Here is a 20,206-nt window from a genome sequence, read left to right as displayed (position 1 = left end):
CATGGGGCAATATTTACAGTAATTAGAGGACATGCTTAAGTCTTCGCGGGCGAGCACTCGACGAAATCGGGAGGGGAGAAGGGCCGGTTGTATTTGCTAGGCCAGATAGGTCTCTACTGCACACAATATGAAAAAGATTTTGACAAACACACAATGGACATTTCTCCAGACTGTGAAAATAAAAGTCCACCCACCTCTAAGACTTATTGGAGCATTAGAGTCACTGCATGAAAGTTTGTATGGTTTTGTGTAATCCTTGGCAATTTTCAAAATCATCCATCTTTTACATGATGGTCATACTTGAGGGCATTTAAAAATAATTCAGTGCAGAATTCGCACTGTACAAAACCTCTCTTGTTAATGGTTTAATCGACCATACAGTTGCTCCATTCATTTATAAGAATGAAGGCCATATATAAGAAGCACAAGACAACTGCCTTACTTCCTAGATTATTAATGAAATTGCAATCACTCATCTTCTCGTAGTTTCTAAAATGCCACTTTCTACCAGCCTCCCCCTCTCCCCAATTCTCAACCGTACTAAAACATGTTTCTCACATTTTTATTTGGAGAATGCTGAGGGCTGTTTCTCATTTTAGTTAAATCCTCCACCCTTTACCAAATATTCACGCTTTTGTCACCACCAGTTACTGCAAAATATATAGCCTTTCTCAATAAACAAGTTCTAACACTTTTACGTAGTTTCAGTAACTTATATCACAACAAAAAATAACTTCCTATTAATCACATAGGCGAAGCCAATTCCATTTACCAATGCTTGTTTAAATCATGTGAGCATTGAGGAGAACGGATGCCACAAGCCAGCCATATCTTACTATGCAGGGGTTCTCTGGGGGTGGTTTCCGTTTTTTAGTGCACACCGTTGAGCAAGTGACAGGCAGGCAGGGGTTCTTTTGTTTGGCTGGATAGGTGCTACAGGGGTTCTGACATGGGGGTTCCTGCTTGTTTTTGCAGCTATCCGACTTAGGTGCTGGAACGCAGGAGGCCAGCTTGATGAGGCAGGCCTTAGTGTTGGTGACTGGCGTACTCTGTTTGTGCCGCGGGTGTTCCTGCTTTGCCGCGCAGGTGTGGTCTTTAGTTGGGCTGGACTTCATGCTCCCTACACGCGTGGAGCGGTCGTGCTGCGGGGTGTTCTGCTTGATCTCGCAAGCCATCGTGCTAGTGACGTTAGCAAGAGGTCAGGCGGAGGCAGAGTTAAAGTAAAACCGTGACTACTTGGCTATTCGATGAAAGGAACGCAGAATGTGAGTTCATTATGATGTATTTGTGCTGAAGCTCACATGAAACGTATGACGATCCACAGATGCTAGTGGCCGCGAGCCCTTAAATAGAACATAATGCCATATTACCCATACGTCACGTGTCACACTTTTAGTTAGGCTGTATCATAAGCACAAGGTGTCTTTGATGCCGGAAGTTTTGAACTCATGCAAAAATGTTGGAAAATAATTACGAGGCCTAAAATACAACGTGAAGTTGTGTATGTGTGTAATACTAGTTTTAGAAAGTGACACTCTTTTGACAAAAACATTTTTCTAAATATGTACAAACCCTTTTTTAGGAGTGGGTAAATTATTACGACTCCTAAAACGGGTTTGCAACTCAATAAAGAGTCACTATTTAGAAGCAATTCCTTATCGATTCTTTAGGAAATGTATTAATGATTTGCAACCAGAATTCAGGTTGCAAAACTATGAAAATTCACTGATTCCCAAGCTGGGGTGGTAAGCCGTTCACATAACGGAAGGGGCCCCCGTTGTAAATGTAAAAATAAATAGGCAGTTGTCGTGCTAACTCTCAGAAAAACTTATTTAAACACTTTTTTCAAACGCTGCCCTTGTTTACTTTAAAGAACAAGCACTCGGCAGCAGGGAAGGGGGCCTGTGCGATTCCATTGCAGGAGCGTGCGACCATATGGCGCCACGCGCTCCCGCAAGGAAATTGCCAGACGTGCACGTGTTGCCATTGCAAGCAATGCAACACGTGCACGTTTTTGCTCCCAAAGCTGTGCCGATGGCATTAGGCCTCTCCTCTGCAGCGCATTCGCGCTGCCTAGGCGAGACCTAATAAATTGATAACGATACTTTATCATTTTATTTTTCCTATTGAAGTCAGTGGGGAGGAGCCGCCACTGGAAAGATCATTTTGATAAAGGCATGTGTTGATTTGTTAATTTTGTAGATCACAGTCCATTGCTAACAAATACCCAGCAGCTGGGGTATGCTGTAAAGCTGTGAGCTTGAAAAACACAGCCAAGACTCTGATGAATTTTCCTCCCATCACTGGAATCCTCTTTAAAAACCTAACTACAGCCTATGGTTGTTTAAGGAGTGGCTCAAGTATCCCTCATTTACCAGAGATATCCCATCATGATCCTAAGCATTTACTGCTTGGAGAGGTTTGTGCAGTGCTCTGTATCGCAAGTACCAAGAGTCCCTCGTGCTCGTGCAGTGCAAAGATTGTCAATTTGTACCGTTTTATGAAATGGAAAGTTTGGGCTTACAGAACTATTAACAAGACCCCCGTGGGCTTGCATTGATTGCCTGTTTCTGAAGAATCCACTCATCACTTCGTATATAATCTATAGGAACTTTATTATCCAGTTGAAGTTATGCAGTGGAAAGGTTTAGAATCCGTCCGCCCTGCTCATGGAATCCAGAGCTCTGCTGCTTATCGCTGTGTACCAGTGCCTGACCTGCTTGACAACCCTTGAGGTTAGGTCAATGCAGTAGTACCCCAAGGAAACTTAACAAGCCAGCATTTGCATGCTGATGTGGAATTGGGAAGCAGAAACTAGTTTGATAACCATACATGGTTTAGTCTACATTTGAAATTCTAAACCTGGCAAGGATTAAGATGATGTATGCTACCACAACACCTCATTGAGTTGTTTGCTGCTGAATTATGCAGTGATCCTGTGATCATGGGTTTGAATCTCTGTATGGCTGACTCTGCATTCCATCCTTCTGGGAAATGGTAAATTGAGTAAGTTTAAATTAGTATTACTAACATTTCTCATTTACATAGCTTGAAACAACATACGTGTAGTAGGAAGTGCTATATAAAAAAAATATTTTTACAGTGTGACCATTCTAACTTTCACACTTTTAGCATCCATTCCTTGCAAGTCTTTGGACATCAACAACTTGACAATGTCTGAGGTCTATATTAAGCTACTGTTAGTGGTAGAATCTGTCGTCCCAGAACCAGTGCTTAATTTGTAAAAGATTAAGTGCCGTGCCCAAGGTTTTGCTCAGAAGGACACGGCCTGCTCTATTGAAAGTTGGAGTGCAAAATACCAAGGTGGTGCAGTTTTGACTCCACTTCATGCCTCTTTCATCCATCGCCAGGCACTCCTCTCATCTTTATTTCACTCTTGCAGTTGTTTTTCATCCCTGTTTTCTCCCTCTGTCACTTTTTTCAGTCTTTCTCTCCCCTTTTTCCTCCTTTTTGTGTTCTCTTTCATTTGCCTGTTCAAAGTCTGAAGAACAAAAACAAGTGCAGGACCCCACAAAGGAATGGTGGTGGGTCTCACCTGCAGTCAACAGCTCAAATTAAGCACTGCTCAGAACACACAACAGTAACTCTGACAACGTGAGGTAATTCAGATTTATAATGTGCCTGCCAATGTGGTTGTAGATGTCACATCACTAATGGCAGGCATACACAGGACATTTACATAACCTGAACATGGAGTACATTTAGGGGTACTAAAAGGATGAAGATGAGGCAGCTTTGCAAGTTGGTAGGTGATTTATTCCCAAGTACCAAACAGGAGAAATACCACCCGTGCATCGCAGTGCCTCCACTGCATCCCCCGTCTTCTCAACCGTACCCTTTGGAATTCTCTCATCCCCCACCCACCTACATTCTATTGCCCCCACCATGTTCCATCCAGATGTAATTCAAACAGGTTCATAAGTGGTAGGAAGCCAGCTTCTACATTGTTCTCTACCTGCATGCATAGCACCATCCACAGTCTTTACTTTACCCACGTTGTCTGCAGGGTTTAAGATCTAACCTATTGAAAACCTGTCCTTCTTTGAGTTACTGAGCTGTGGTTTTATTATGTGGTGGCCAATTTATATTTTAAATGGCCTGTGTTAGGTTAAAATAAATTGACAGTGAAGTCTTTTTCAAGTCGGTGTGGCTCAAAAGCTCATAATTGTGTTTATTTTTTCTGGGTTACCACTTCCATAGTCTGGTATTAGTGTCTCAGTCAAATTAAGCAGGTTATTGTCAGTAGAAGCATATGTAAAAGCTCTGGATTATAAGCTGTAGGGAGATGATAGGAGTTTGAGTGTGGCAGTGAATGGGGGTGTAGTGTTGGAGTATTGAATAATGCAGTATGTCGAGAACAGATTGTGAAGCGTGTCCGGATGAATGATGGTTTAGAGGGTACCCTAGCAGTGGTTTGAATTTGGGTGTGGAAGACTAGTTTGGCTCAGCTTTCTCAGTCAGTCAGTGCTGTCAGCATTATACATTCATAATGCTAGGATGGGGTAGAATACTGGTCCTTGTCCTTAACCTCTTCGCTGCTAGGCCTCCCCCATCCCCCTGAACCCACCCGGAGCTAAGCCTTTTTTAGGTTTTTTACTATTTGGAGAAGTTTGTGCTAAGGCCTCTGTAACTTTTTGTCCACATAAGGTATCTATGCCAAATCTGCGTCCTTATCTTTCAACATCCTGGGGGATTCTAGAGGTACTCGAAGTTTATGGATTCCCCTGGAGCAGACCGAGACATTAGCCAAAATACAACAGCACTTTGTTTCTTTTTGGAAAAATGGGAAAAAAGTGCTGAAGAATAAAGTGTATGTTTCTTGCAAACATTATCAACAAAGGGTTTGTGCCGCTTAGATCACCATCTACCCAGTTTTCAAGGAACAGGCAAACTCTCGCCAGAAAACCACATTTTTCTACACAGTTTTGGCATTTTACTGGGACATAGCCTATTTTTCCCATGTTTTGTGCTTTCAATCTCTTTCAGTTAGAGGTAAAAATGGGTGTACAAATAATGGGTCTCAGAAAGCTTTACATTTCTGAAAAGTAGACAGAATCATGAATAGAGTAAGGGGTCATTTGTGTAGATCCTTCAAGGTTTTCCTATATAAATTAACAGTTGAAATAAAAAAAAGCATTAAAATGAGCTGAAAACTGAGGTACAAATTGTAGTTTTTCACCTGTAACTTCTAAATATGGCAGATTTTTTAAAGCAACATACCATTACATCTGCTGGACCCTTCTGGTTGCAGGGATATATAGGAGTCGTAGATTCCCCAAGAACCCAGGATATCCAGAAACAATACCTCAGCTGCGCCTTGCAATAGTTTTTCATTGTGTACCAGGTATACCACAATTCATTTGGTAAAATATAAAGAGTGAAAAATAGGTATCAAGGAAACCTATGTATGTCCGAAATGGGAACAAAACATGGAGTTTAGAAGCAGTGGTTATTTGCACTTCTCTGAATTTGTGGGTACCCATACTAGCATGTGAATTAGAGGGCATTTTTTACAATTACTTCTTTTAAACACTCTCTTATATTTGGAATGCAAAATTGCATCAAAAGTCTACTTGTTCTACTATTCTGTGTTCCACTAAGTCTCCCGATATAAATGGTACCTCACTTGTGTGTGTAGGCCTAGTGCCCGTGAAAGGAAACAGCCCAAATCACAATGTGGCCATATCACATTTTTCCGCTGAAAACGGACCCTTTTATTGCAATGTGCCTAGCTGTGGATTTTGGACCCTAGCTCAGCTGGCACATAGGGAAACCTAGTACACCTGTACATTTTGAAAACTATGAATAGAGAAGGGTATTGCACTCAAGTGTGTCTGTTATTTGAATGTTTTTACAATAAGTGTGCTCTGTCAGATTAGTGCCTGCTCACTGGTGAAACAATGTATATGGCCTAGTGTGAAACACTAGGACTCTGACACGCACTACAATCAGAATGCTTTTCCTTTTAACCGTTCTGGTTTATTTTTACTCAATATCATAAATCAAATTCTTCCATCACATGATATACATAATTACATTACTTCAAGCAATTATTAGAAGTGATTCACATGAATAATACTGATTATTATACACGACCAACAGTATATCGTCAAATCATAACAAATAAATTTAGAAAAAACCCAATGCATTTCGGGGCGTAAAAAAGCCCCTTCGTCAGGGGTCTGAAAGAAAAACAAAAAGCAAGGAGTGAGTATCTTATGATTAGTTTTAAATGTTTATACTGGATAATGAATGTTTATCAGCTTACCTATTTTCTATGAGCGAAACTCATGATTTTAGGTTTAATTGGGCTATATTTTCATAATCTGAAAAAGAAAGGATCACTATGCGTCAAATTGACTGCATATTTTGGAAATTAGAAGGAGAAAGAATCCTGTTTTACTCTTTTAATTACCTGTGATGGTGAAACAGGTTAAATCTGTAAGACATAAATCCAACAAAACTGTCTTAGTTATTTTATGGTGATTTATCAATAAGGTGAGGAAACCAATAGTTAATCCAGCTCACCTGTTTTTTGAACGTTATGTCAATAAACGCGCGGAACCTGCAGTGAAAGAGTGGTTTCACGTAAATGCACTGTTTATTTAAAAAAGAGAGAATATGCTTTCTTTTTACGAAATAGTATCAAACACACATTTACCTGCGAGCCTAAGCGTTTTAGTGTTGGTCTCGCCAAAATCTCCGCTTACCGCACTACAAAGAAGAAGAGGAGGGAGCGCCCGTTAGTCTTAATGACTGTGGAGTAACAAACAACCAAATGTTTGTGAAAAGTATATCCGTTGTTGGCGTTTACCTTATATCAGTGAGCGTGGTGCTCGGAATGGGGTTCTCGCCATGGCAGTAGCAGCACGAATGCCGTGTACGCGTTTACGGATAGTCCTACTTTTATGTTAACATCCGTCTTACTGAGAGGACGGTCTTTTTTTACGCGAGGATTCGTGATGAAAACTTTATAAAGCTTTCTGATTCTAAAGTTATTGCATGACTACAGGCTTTTTGCTGTATATGGTTATCACGTTTTAAAATACACATTTGTTTATTTATTGAACGCGGGTGATATCGCGTATCTCCATCCTGGCGCCTTAACTTTGAAGTCATGACATTGAATTTACGGGCATGATTGCCTCACTAAATAGAATTTGTTATCACGTATGCTCGATGATATGTGATGTTGATTAGTTAGTGTTTGGACAATTTTTACGAATGATTATACCTGAGTAATGTCTTAACAGAAGGGTATGGATCGAGTGCTACAGTTGTAATCAAAACATTAGCGTGTGTCTCACATGGTAAATCCGTCAGGAATTTAAAAATATGCACTTTTTAGTGATTCACATGAAAAATGAAAATAACGTTAGCTGATTTTGAGTTGTACTTAGAACTAGATACTCAAAAGATCACTATATTCAGTAGCTAAGAAACCATCAATGCATGTTATATATCAAAATCAAATTATTACATCAAAATCAAACCTGCCTATATACAATCTGAGGCAACAATCTAAGTATTCTCACTTTTGAAATTTACAAGTTGTAAACCTTATCTGTGTGTATGGATGTGTGAAATATTGGGAAAATGTTGTCTATTTCACAAGAAGCATGCCATTTCCAGTTTGTCATTTAATCCAAATGGGGTCAGGGTTTGCAATTTTCGAATCCAATAAGTTTCTCTTTGGATCAGTATTTTAGCATTGTCCATTCCAAGTCTTTGGGGCACCAATTCTATCACTTGAAAGCGAATTTGGGCAATACCATGATTCTGCTCTATCCAATGTTGTGCTAGAGGAGATGTTAAATTTTTGTTGCGTATTCGGCTTTTATGTTCGGACAGTCTGATTTTCAATTTTCTGTCTGTTTTGCCAATATACAACAGGCCACATGGGCACTTGATGGAATACACAACATGCTCTGAGTCACAATTTGTGGTATGTCTCAATGCTATTTTTTCGCCAGTCCGTGGGTGTAGTAGTGTGTTACCAACTATTACATTGTTGCAATTCTTGCAATTGTAACACTTCATTGTTCCTTTGTGAAGTTGTTCTTGTTGCAATGGTATGGATTTACAAAGCAGTTCTTTGAGATTCTGCGCTCTCTTATACGCGAACAGTGGACGTTCTTTGAATAGGGTTTCAAAATCCTTTTCTGCTAGAAGAATTTCCCATCTTTTTGATATTGTTCTCTTTATATCTCTGGAAGCGGTTGAGTACTTAGACACAAACACCATTCTGGTGGTGGAGGTTTTAGATGTTTTGGTCAGGAGATCAGTTCTTGACATAGTTTTGATTTTTTCCAATTGTGCTTCCAGTAATTTCTTAGGATAACCTCTCTCCAAATATCTTTGTTTTTGCTCATTGAGGCTTTTTTCACACTGTTCCTTATCAGTTGATATCCGTTTGATCCTCATGAATTGGGATATGGGCAAATTATTGATCAGATTTGCTGGATGAAAACTGTTGTAAAGTAATGCAGTGTTTTTGTCTGTTGGTTTTTTGTACAGTTTAGTAGTTATGGAATTATCCTTGATTTCAACTAATACATCCAGGAATGGTAATGTTGTGTTGCTGATTTTGTGTGTAAATTGAATCCTTGGATCAGCTAGGTTTAGACTTCTGATAACCTTGAGTAAAGCAGTTGTTGATTGTTTCCAAATAATGAAGATATCATCAATGAAACGTTTATAATAAACGAGTCCTTGCTGCCATGATGGGTCTTCCAAAATGTAATCTAGCTCGAATTTAGCCATGTAGATATTTGCGTATATACAGGCTCCTGGGAAGCCCATAGCTGTGCCCGTCAATTGGGTGTAATACCTATTTTGCCAGGTGAAATAGCTGTTGGTGAGACAGAATTCTAATAGTTGTAATATCAAAATTCTTTCTTCGTTTGATTTGTCAGTCCTGAGTAGAGCCCACTCCATAGCTTCTAGACCCTGTTTATGCGGAATTGATGTGTATAATGCAGTGACATCTATAGTGCATAGAGTCCATTCATCGCATCCTGTCGTGTCAATGTTTGATAGGCTTCTGAGGAAGTCAGAAGTGTCTTGGAGGTAAGTAGGCCATTTCTGTATGAATGGCTGCATGTGCGTGTCTATAAAGATTCCCGGGTTCTCAAATATAGAGGAACATCCCGACACTATAGGTCTGAAGGGTGGGTTGTCGACATTTTTATGTACTTTGGGTAAAAAGTATATCTTCGGTCTCCTTGGGTAGATTTGTTGAAGATATCTTTTGGTGGAATTATCTATCCATTCCAGTTCTTCTGCCTTTTTCAAAATGTTATCCAAGTCTTTGCCGATATTATTCGTGGGATCATATGGTAGCTCCATGTAGGTATTCCTGTCTTTAACATGCTCATCGCCCTTTTGTTTGTAGAATGATGAATCCATGATTACGAGTCCACCTCCCTTATCTGCCTTTTGTATTGTTATGGCCGTGTTCCTGGCCAATCGTTGTATTGTACTTTGTTCTGCTCTTGTCAAGTTGTTCAGTTTCCTTTTGTAATGTATTTTGCTTAAATCTGCTCGTACCAAAGTCTCAAAAGTATCCAGACTTTTATGTGATGTGGGGGGAACAAAACTACTTTTAGGCTTGAATAGTCTGATAGGGTCTTCCGAATTCTCCGTTGGATCCAAAGTGGTGAAAAAGTATTTTAATCTGAGGACTCTCATAAATTTGAAAAAAGATATCTCTGTTTCAAACTCGTTGGACTGGTATGTTCGAACGAAAGAAGTGCCTTTATTTAACAGATTTTCTTCAAAACTTGACAGTGGATACTGAGAGATATTTATGACAAGGTTTTTGTCTGACTCCGTAACCCTGATTTTTTCTGCAATTCTTTGTCCTTCTCCTTCTCTCTCTCCTTTTCTTTTGCTTCTTTCTCCTTGTCCTCTTCTTGTCTTTTTTCTTGTTGAGCCAATGTTAAATCCGGTGGTTTGCTGGGTGGCTGGTCCTTCTCTAAAAAAGTAGATGAGGTACCCGGTATGTTGGATGGTGTGTCGATGATCTGTCCTGTTTTCGGTGGTTGAGTTGAAATAGGTTGTCTAGCGATGTTTAACTCACTATCTGAGACCACACTCTCATCAGAAGATGTTGGTTGCTGTCTTCTACCGGTTAATCTTTTCTTTGCGTAGACCTCAGCCCACGTATACGTTTCATTTAACTTATAGTCGATGGTGTCGCGTTTAAATTTGCGCAGCTTGGTCTCTTGTAATTCCTTTCCGTATTTGTCAAGACGCGTATTAATGTCTTCTAAAAACCTTTCCCATTGCGCTTCTTCAAGTCTTTCTGAAAGCTCTTGTTTAATGTTGTGTATTTCTTCTTCCAAATCCTTTAATGTTTTGGCAAGCTCTTCAACCAATAGTAATATTAAATCCAAAGAACACTTATTGAGAATCTCGAACCATTTCTCCATGAATTTTGGATTATTGTTGAGTCTGTATAACATTGGTCTAATTGCAAGTCTGAGTCCCCTAGGAATCCTTCTGACACGATGATATTGTATCAAAGTAGTTGCGTGTAGGCGTTGGTTTAATTCTCGTCTAGTGAGATATTCCAGTTGCTTGAGTTGCTGTTCAACAGATCCTCCTTGCGTGTCGAACGTCTTTACTTCTCTGATGAGCTTGTATATTATGTTAGCTTCATCTGCCGTGTATACTTTAGTGTTGGCTCGATTGTCAGTTATTGAAGCGATTGAATCGAATGACATTTTGATATTTGGTTTGGTGCAAATGCCCTTAGGGTGCAGTAAGTTTAGATATGAATAGAGAAGGGTATTGCACTCAAGTGTGTCTGTTATTTGAATGTTTTTACAATAAGTGTGCTCTGTCAGATTAGTGCCTGCTCACTGGTGAAACAATGTATATGGCCTAGTGTGAAACACTAGGACTCTGACACGCACTACAATCAGAATGCTTTTCCTTTTAACCGTTCTGGTTTATTTTTACTCAATATCATAAATCAAATTCTTCCATCACATGATATACATAATTACATTACTTCAAGCAATTATTAGAAGTGATTCACATGAATAATACTGATTATTATACACGACCAACAGTATATCGTCAAATCATAACAAATAAATTTAGAAAAAACCCAATGCATTTCGGGGCGTAAAAAAGCCCCTTCGTCAGGGGTCTGAAAGAAAAACAAAAAGCAAGGAGTGAGTATCTTATGATTAGTTTTAAATGTTTATACTGGATAATGAATGTTTATCAGCTTACCTATTTTCTATGAGCGAAACTCATGATTTTAGGTTTAATTGGGCTATATTTTCATAATCTGAAAAAGAAAGGATCACTATGCGTCAAATTGACTGCATATTTTGGAAATTAGAAGGAGAAAGAATCCTGTTTTACTCTTTTAATTACCTGTGATGGTGAAACAGGTTAAATCTGTAAGACATAAATCCAACAAAACTGTCTTAGTTATTTTATGGTGATTTATCAATAAGGTGAGGAAACCAATAGTTAATCCAGCTCACCTGTTTTTTGAACGTTATGTCAATAAACGCGCGGAACCTGCAGTGAAAGAGTGGTTTCACGTAAATGCACTGTTTATTTAAAAAAGAGAGAATATGCTTTCTTTTTACGAAATAGTATCAAACACACATTTACCTGCGAGCCTAAGCGTTTTAGTGTTGGTCTCGCCAAAATCTCCGCTTACCGCACTACAAAGAAGAAGAGGAGGGAGCGCCCGTTAGTCTTAATGACTGTGGAGTAACAAACAACCAAATGTTTGTGAAAAGTATATCCGTTGTTGGCGTTTACCTTATATCAGTGAGCGTGGTGCTCGGAATGGGGTTCTCGCCATGGCAGTAGCAGCACGAATGCCGTGTACGCGTTTACGGATAGTCCTACTTTTATGTTAACTAGACACCCAGGGGAATCCATTGTGGGGTGACTTATGTGGCTCTGACCTGGCTCTGTTACCCAGAATCCCTTGCAAACCTCAAACTTTGTCAAAAAAACATTTTCCTCACATTTGTGATGTCAAGTTTTTGAATCTGCAGGGAGCCACAAACTTCCACCCAGCATTCTCCCAAGTCTCCCAATGAAAATGGTACCTCACTTTTATGGGTATGCCTAGTGCCTACGACAGAAAACTACCCAAAACGCAATATGGACACATGACCTTTTTCTAGTGAAATCTGACCTTTTTTTCGCAATGTGCCTAGCTGTTGATCTTAGACCCTAGTTCAGCCTGCACCTAGGGTAAATTAGCAAACATGTACGTTTTTTAAAGCTACTCACCCAGAGGAATCCAGGATGGGGTGACTTGAGTGGCTCTTATTAGGATATGGTACCCAGAATCCCTTGCAAACCTCAAACTTTGCTAAAAAAAACACATTTTCCGCAAATTTCTGAGAAGGAATCTGTAGGAGCCAAAAACTTTCAGCCATCCAGCATTCCCCCAGGTCTCCCGATAAAAATGGTACCTTGCTTGTGTGGGTAGGTCTAGTGCCTGCAACAGGAAATGGCCCAAAACATACTGTTGAGACTTCAAAATTATGGATAACAAAAAGACCTGGTTTTGAGAGTGAGACACCTGCGTTTTTGGTCCCGGGCTCAGCGGGTATCTAGGGAAACCTACCAAGCCCAGACATTTCTGAAACCTAGACACTTAAGGGAGACCAAGGAGGTGTGGCATGCTTATATCTCCCAGCATTTTCCTACCCAGAATCCCCTCCAAACTTCACATTTTGCTACAACAATCAGATCAGGGCCCAGATCCTGTCATATGCCGACAACACTCAGCTCCTCTTCTCGTGTGGTAAAGGGGCTGATTTTGATGGGGAGAGCATTAGAGGCTGCCTTGGGACTGTGTTTAAATAGTTCCATCAGCACAGCCTCAAGTGTAATTCGGATAAATCCGACGGCTGCCTCCACGACAGCCAAGAACCTTGGGATAAAGATTGAGAACGATCTGTCCATGAAGCCCCAAATTCTCGGCCTCACAGGAAGATGCTTTGGCCTTCTCAAGATGCTTCGAAAATTTCTCCCACTTCTCTCGCTGACACACAGGAAAATCACGGTGCAGGCGCTTATTGGATCACGCCTTGATTACGTGAACATTCTGTATTTGGGTTTGCCAGAATATCTTCTCCAGCGCCTGCAAGTAGTTCAGAACTCGGCTGCGTGTGCCATCTTTGGACTCCATCGGCGGGCCAGAGTTTCTGATCTTTTGCAGACTCTGCACTGGCTGCCCATCCGAAAACGTATTGTTTTCAAGGCTCTCACCTTGGCCTTTAAGGCTCTTCATGTGTCCGGAGCCAAATACATCCAAAGGCGGCTGGCTTTCTACCAGCCTGCCAGATCACTGAGGTCAGTCGTTGGCTCTGGCCTCGGTCCCGGTCATAAGAAGAGTGGGGTTGGCGGCCGGTCTTTCAGGCGCTTAGCTCCTCAGCTGTGGAACACTCTGCCAGTCACTCTTTGAAGGAATCCCAACTTGTTGGCCTTTAGGAAGGATTTGAAATCCTGGTTGTTCGTTCAGTAGGTTCTTCCCCTCCTTGCCTCTGTCCCCTGTTCGTTTTGGGTTAAAAGCGTTGGGCACTCTGAGTAGCCGAGCGCTATATAAAACACACCATAACATTAACATTAACACTTCTGTGTGGGAAAATTGTGGTATCACCGAGCTGACACAAATTTCCTACCACCGAGCATTCCCCCAGATCTCTCGATAAGTGGTGCCTCACTTGTGTGGGTGGGTACCCATGACCGGAAAGGGCTCAAACTGTATTGTGGAGACATCAAAATTATCTATCACAAAATGACCTGGTTTTGCAAGGGGGGCACCTGCAATTTTGTTCTCGGCGGCCATCTAGGGAAACCTACCAAACCCAGACAGTTTTGAAAACTAGACACTTGGGGCAGAAGGGGGAGGTATGGCTAGCGTGATCCCCAAAGGTTTGCCTACCCAGTATCCCCTGTAAGCCTCTAAAAATGTAGCTAACCTCCCTGTGGCTAAATAGAAAGAAATAGGGAACCTCGCGGACCCCCAGGGCTAGGGGGACCACCAACTCCCCTGCGCTAAATTGAAAGTAACCCCTGGGCACTACCACCTCCCCGGGGCCTGCCCATAAAAAGTAAAAGAAGGGAGCCCGTGTAGCCCCCTCCTGGAACCATTAATGGCCCTGGGGACCGCCACCCCAAGGTCCTGCTTCTGCTATGTCCAGGGGTGCCCGCCACCAGGGCATAGCTGTTTGCTTTTGCTTGGCGGGAGCTGACAGCTCTTGACAAGCAAAAGCAGACACTACGGTTCCAGGAGGCGGGAGCTATCAAAGTACTCCAGCCCTCTGGAACTGGAGCGTTCATCTCTTTTCCTGCCCACATACGGGCAGGGAAAGAGATGAAACTATTGCTCTTGCACTCATGGAGCTGTATTTCCAGCAGCTCCCTGTGTGCAATAGCAATGCCAACTCCTGCAGGAGACAGAGTGCCGGCTAGGACCGCAGGGCCTTGAGGCACCCCTGTGGTCCCATAGCACCAGACGGTAAATATATCAGTCGGTGAGGAGCCCTACCACATGGCAGGGGTCCAGGCTGCAGCTATATAGCTAACAGCGTGAAACTGGGAGGAAGGTCGTTTTGCAGGTGAAATAACACGGCGCAGGCAAGAGATGAACAAGTTGCTGGCTCACTGGAGTTTTAATGTTTGATTTATTGACATTTGGGGAGCAGCTCAGAATGCATGAAGAGATGACTACAAGCACCACTATGCTTTGCGAGAGACAACGCCCACTGGGGCAGGCACTAATGATTGAAAAACTCTGTGGCTCCTTTCAAGTGTTTCACAAGCCTCTGAGGAAACGCTCGTGAGAGCGTGAAACGCGTCAGGCTTTCAGATTTAAACAGAACTTTGCTGATTCCTTCCTGCGCTGCCAAAACCTGCAAATAAAAACGAATATTTACACCTACCTGATTGCTGGCTCCTTGAAGTTGGGATAACTTTTACGTTGGATATATATATATATATATATATATATATATATATATATATATATATATATATATATATATATATAGTTTCCAAAGTGCCTTAGCGCAGTGAGAGGGCACACGAAAAACATCCCACCATCTGGTATTAATTTGCAGGCTGCCTTTTATATCCATCCATTATTTTATGCCAAAGCGTTTCAAGACACACTGTCTCTTCTTCCAGGGCTGATGGCAAAACACATATCACCACGAGCATTGATGCAAATGAGTTTTTTTATTATTGCCATTTAGTCCTGCCCCTAGCTGGCGTATGCTCAATTTAGGCATTGTGGGAAATGCAGTCTTCATTCAATGCGCTCAGTAAGTTCGATATGTGTTTGTCCATTTTAATCAATTTTTTACCTTAGTATGTTACGGCTAGGCAGGCAACCTTAATCTGCAAGGGTCGCTGTGCTACCGATCCCAAAGGTGTGGGACCTCAGCCTCACCAACCGGCAATTGCAGTCCTCACTGGTTGATGATGGAGCTCCTCTCTGCGGCCAGGCCGCCGCGTTCATATTCTGTTTCCAACGTGCCTTAGCGCAGTGAGAGGGCACACGACCAACACCCCACCATCTGGTATTAATTTGCAGGCTGCCTTTTATATCCATCCATTATTTTATGCCAACTCGTTTCAAGACACACCGTCTCTTCTTCCAGGTCCCACACCTTTGGGATCGGTAGCACAGCGTCCCTTGCAGATTAAGGTTGCCTGCTTAGCCGTAACCTACTAAGGTAAAAAATTGATTAAAATGGACAAACACATATTGAACTTACTGCGCGCATAGCATAACCTACTAAGGTAAAAAATCTCTCATTCTCATGCTCTAAGATGTCCTGGAAGGCTTGAACGTTCGGACTTTCTGACCATCATGGCGGAACCATGCTCTAGTGCTACCCTATTTATTTCCGCTGCTCTAACCTACTGCACATCACATTCTCTACCTTAAAGCACATTGAACTGGCCAAAAATGTCATAAAGTCCTTCACTAAAATTATAAATTAATAAATGAACATTTCCATTTTGGGGTTATCCGTAGTGGTGAGTCCATTTCATTCCTGTAAATGCTGTTTGTGTCGACAATTAATTCGCCGTTTAGCGCTGCTGGCTAAATATTTTAAAACTGATTCTTTTGAAATATGTAATAAATAAAATTAATCTTACACTTTCTTCATCTTTTCCTTTTCATCTAGACATGGTATAATGTTTTTCAGATTTTTGGCTCCGTTTCTCCTAACTAAACTTGCACTGTGGAATTGTACTACCTCTGTTCGACTGCAGGGGGCAGCTCAATAAGGCACCCTGTCATGCTTCATGGTAGCTGACAGTAATGGATGCCCTCTGCAATATAGCTGTTGTACATTTTAGTGCAGGAGGTGGCGCCATTTTGTTCACTGTCAATCTGTAAACGATCACATCTCCTGTGACACACTTTTCCTAGGCAACTATTAATTCTGCTGAAATCTGTGTGGTTTGTGCAGCTAGCTCTCAAACATTTTTAATTTAAGTTGTTTTCTATTTTTTTATTAGGTTTTTAAAAATCTGCAACTGTTTATGGAGAACAAGCAGGAAGGGGATGACCTATTTGACCGACTAAATGTGAGTACATGCATTGTGAAGATCAGTCTTTGGCTCTGTAGTAATTTGATGAATCAGTGTTAGCATCTCTAAGCTAGGTAAGGCACCAGATGGCAGTGGAATCTTCAGAGAAAGGAAGCTTGTATACGTGCCACTGTAGGTTCACCTCATTAGCAAAATGGGCAAGGGGTGAGGAAGGACAAACCTGAAAAAATGCTTAGCTACTGCATTGCCACTATATACACTACCTCTTAAATATGTCATGAGCTAAAATATTTGTGAAAAAGCCTGCGAGATGAAACTCATCCATTTTTCAGTCGTTAAAGCGTTTTTATTTTTTTAAACAAAATCCACTTCATAGGTGAGCTACCAAAGCAGGCGTATTCCATGTTCAGAATTAGGGAAAACTAACCATCACTGGGGTAATGGTTCCACTGTGGAGTGCCTAACTGTCCAGAAAAGGTTAGGCAGCCCATGGCAATCCTGGCTTTTTTTTTGCCTGACCAATACTTGTGAAAACTCTAGTATTAAAAAAAATAAAAATAAAAAATTAAAGTGAGTTAGTGCCCATTACTTACCAATACTTGCCATAAGTTGGATACCATGTTGCTCTAATTCCCATGCTTCTGCTGGGTCAGCACATTGTCTGCTTTCACTTTGAAATGAAATGAAAAAAGGGACTTACTAAAGCGCACTGTGGCCAAGCGGCTTCCTGGCGCTGAGAACTAGTACCTGGCTCTACAAAGCATCCGAGGGGGCTAACAAGGGAAGGCCTGTCTTCCTGCTTTCGGTCCATGGCATTCCATGCTGTGGAGCATGGCCCAAGTACAGCTTCCAGTCACTGGCTAGTAGCCACTGTTTTTCCACTGGCTGGGCACTTCGGTAGGTACTTTTTTTTTATTTACTGTCTAGCAATCCATACATGTGCATCTGCAGGATGTCTCCTCTACTCCCCAGCGCTCTCCCCACATTGTTACTAGCACCCTTCAAAATCATTGAATTGAATTTAAATTGTCAGCTACTGCATGTTTAACTCCATACACAAGACGATCTCATATTATTGGATAAGTAAATGAAACTAGCTCGTAAAACACCGCAGATTATTTTACATGTAACATATTCACAACCAGGATATTCTAAGCACAGTCCACCCCTCTTCATATAACCAGTTATAAACAGACACTAGCTGGAGATGCCAATTATGTCTAAATGTATACCATGGTGTACAAAAGAGTAGATAATAATGCACTCTTTCAGTTATTATGGGGCATTGGGTTTCGTTTAAAGGGTGGCGCAATTCATCGCTGGAAAATGGAGCTCACCCTTGCCGACATTTACCCGGCTCTGAAATGTCTGTGTTATTTAACATCTCATTCGTTTTTTCTGGGCTCTGACTTATCCACACACATAAGCTCCAGCTTTCGAACTGCCGATTTATAGGTTGGTGGTATATTCTGGTTACAGCCTACTTCTAAATAAATGCCATCATTGCCTGTTCACCCAAATACACCCCCTGCTTTGATGTTGCATGCCCCTGCCTGTACAATGCAGGGATTCACGTAGTTCTTAGCCCATGATCCTTTGGGAGCCAGTTCTCAAAGGATCTACCCATGCTGAAACCCTTTAAACGAGATCCACCTTCAATATGATAAAATCTTTTCATTTGATGCCAAAAGACCCTGCAAGTACCACTTAAGTAATAAAAGTAATAAAAGAACGCACAAAATTGACGCTCCATTAACAACCTGCACAGCCAATTGCATGCTGAAAAATGTATACAAGATCAGCAAGTGTCACAGAAAAGTGCTAAAAGGTCAGATAATTGGTGAAGGCTATGCTTTCTGGATATGGAGTAGAACATAATGATGCCTGTTAAAGAGCTGTAAATGCTGTTGACGTATTAGCTCTGTTGTGTTCATTTTAAGCCATGTTGCACTGCAGCTCAACTGCTTTGCAATATGTAAAAAAAAGATACTGATTAATACATCTAGCCGTAGGTTCCTTACCTTTGAACTTCCAGGCGTCAGGCTGGATGTGGAAGATTTTTCTTAGCAGTACCCCATACACGCCGGTAGGTGGCGTCGGTCGACTGACGTGATGTTGTCATGTTCGCCGTCATCGTGACATCCGCATCATCAATATAACTGCCACTCCAGTGCGCTGACATCAGTTCTTTTCTTTCAGCACCAGCCAGTGCTGATCCGTTGAAGAGAGCTACCCCCTGTCAATTTTTACAGACTTCTTAAGACCCTTTGTCGACTTTGTTGGTGTGTTTAGGTTACGTCGAGTATGAATGCTTCGGGGTTCAAGCCATGTGGTGCTTGTCACTGTGTCTGGTCAGTCATGGACCCCATTTAGTGTGCTTTGACTTCACCCTCCGCACCCATCTCGCGACGCGGAGGGCGAACTTTGGCATTCAAGGCCCCGCCCAGCAGAGTGGTTGCTTGGGTCAGCTTTGCATTTCCCTGCATTTCTGGGTCTGGGAGTGACCCCCCAACTGAAGGAGTTCTGTGACGTCATGTGTGCGTATTTGGGGAGCCTGACCCTACTGGCGCGCCTTCGGGCCCCACAGGCTCCGAGGATGGGGGAGCCTCTGCGGTTCCCATGCCTGCCGATCAGGTGCCATGACCTCAATTGGATCTGTTCCTGTGTTGGGACCGACCCCAATCGCACCAGTGACTTTCCCCGGTGTCACGTCTGATGCTGAGGTCCTCGGTGTCTCCAGCGCCTACCGGAGGTGCCTCCCCGATCCTCATTCTCGACAACACTGAGCCGGTCGGTCCCCCGATGCAGAGACCGGCGCCGACAGAGCTGTATGGCTTCATGCCGCTCACCCTGCCCTATTCTGAAGGTTTAGGGATGGAGGAAGAGGATTGGGAGGGGGAGCAGGATCCCTTAGAAATTCCAAACCAAGAAGATGTGGACTGGTACAATGAGTTGGGTGATGCCAGTGGCTTAGATACCTCCCCAGACCCTGGCATGCTTAACCCCCCCATCCTGGCAATGGAGGAGGGAGCATCATTTGCCATGGTGGTTCATAGGGCTGCAGAGGTCCTGGACCTGCCTATTCCTACAGTGGCGGTCAAGACTAACATCTTGACAGAGGTCCTGCAGCCTGGGTCATTCAGTTCGGAAACACTACTTTCCTTTAATGAGGCCTTAACGGACATCCTTCTGGGAACCTGGTCCAAATCCAGTGCAGGGGCTTCTGTGAATAGGACAATCGTACTCTGCCATCGCCTGCACCGGGTGACCCACTTTTCCTCACCATCCACCCCACCCCACAAAGCTTGGTGGTCCAGGCTTCCACTTTCCGTCGCACATTCCCTTAAGCACCCCAGGACAGGGAATACAAAAGACTGGAAAGTTTCAGAAAGATATTATTTTCTTCCGCCAGTCTGGCATTGCGGTCAGTGAACACCACATGTCTTTATTTCAATTCGATATGGGACAGGGTTGCGCAAGTGCTGCCTAGAGTCTCGGAGGAGGACCGGGCTCCACTCTCCAAAGCTATTTCAGACTGGAGAGACTCAGCTACATTCACCATCAGATGTGGCTTGGACACGACTGACTCGCTGGGCACAGTGATTTCCTTGACTGTGGCCTTTCG

The 20,206-nt window shown here is 42.3% G+C and overlaps 1 protein-coding gene across 1 annotated transcript in view; it reads left to right on the top strand.

Annotated features, from left to right (window-relative positions):
• The window catches only part of LOC147677998 (DNA topoisomerase I, mitochondrial-like), a 1,183,590-nt gene that overhangs the window by 1,071,950 nt on the left and 91,434 nt on the right, over window positions 1–20,206 (top strand). The window contains exon 22 of the mRNA XM_086945880.1: window positions 16,549–16,617. Coding sequence (XP_086802006.1) covers window positions 16,549–16,617 — 69 coding nt within the window. The remainder of the gene's footprint in view (window positions 1–16,548; window positions 16,618–20,206) is intronic.

This window comes from Lissotriton vulgaris, chromosome 12 (genome assembly GCF_964263255.1).
Source record: "Lissotriton vulgaris chromosome 12, aLisVul1.2, whole genome shotgun sequence".
Lineage (NCBI taxonomy): Eukaryota > Metazoa > Chordata > Amphibia > Caudata > Salamandridae > Lissotriton > Lissotriton vulgaris.
Note: the sequence above shows the minus strand (reverse complement) of the source record. Positions and strands in the feature narration are given on the sequence as shown.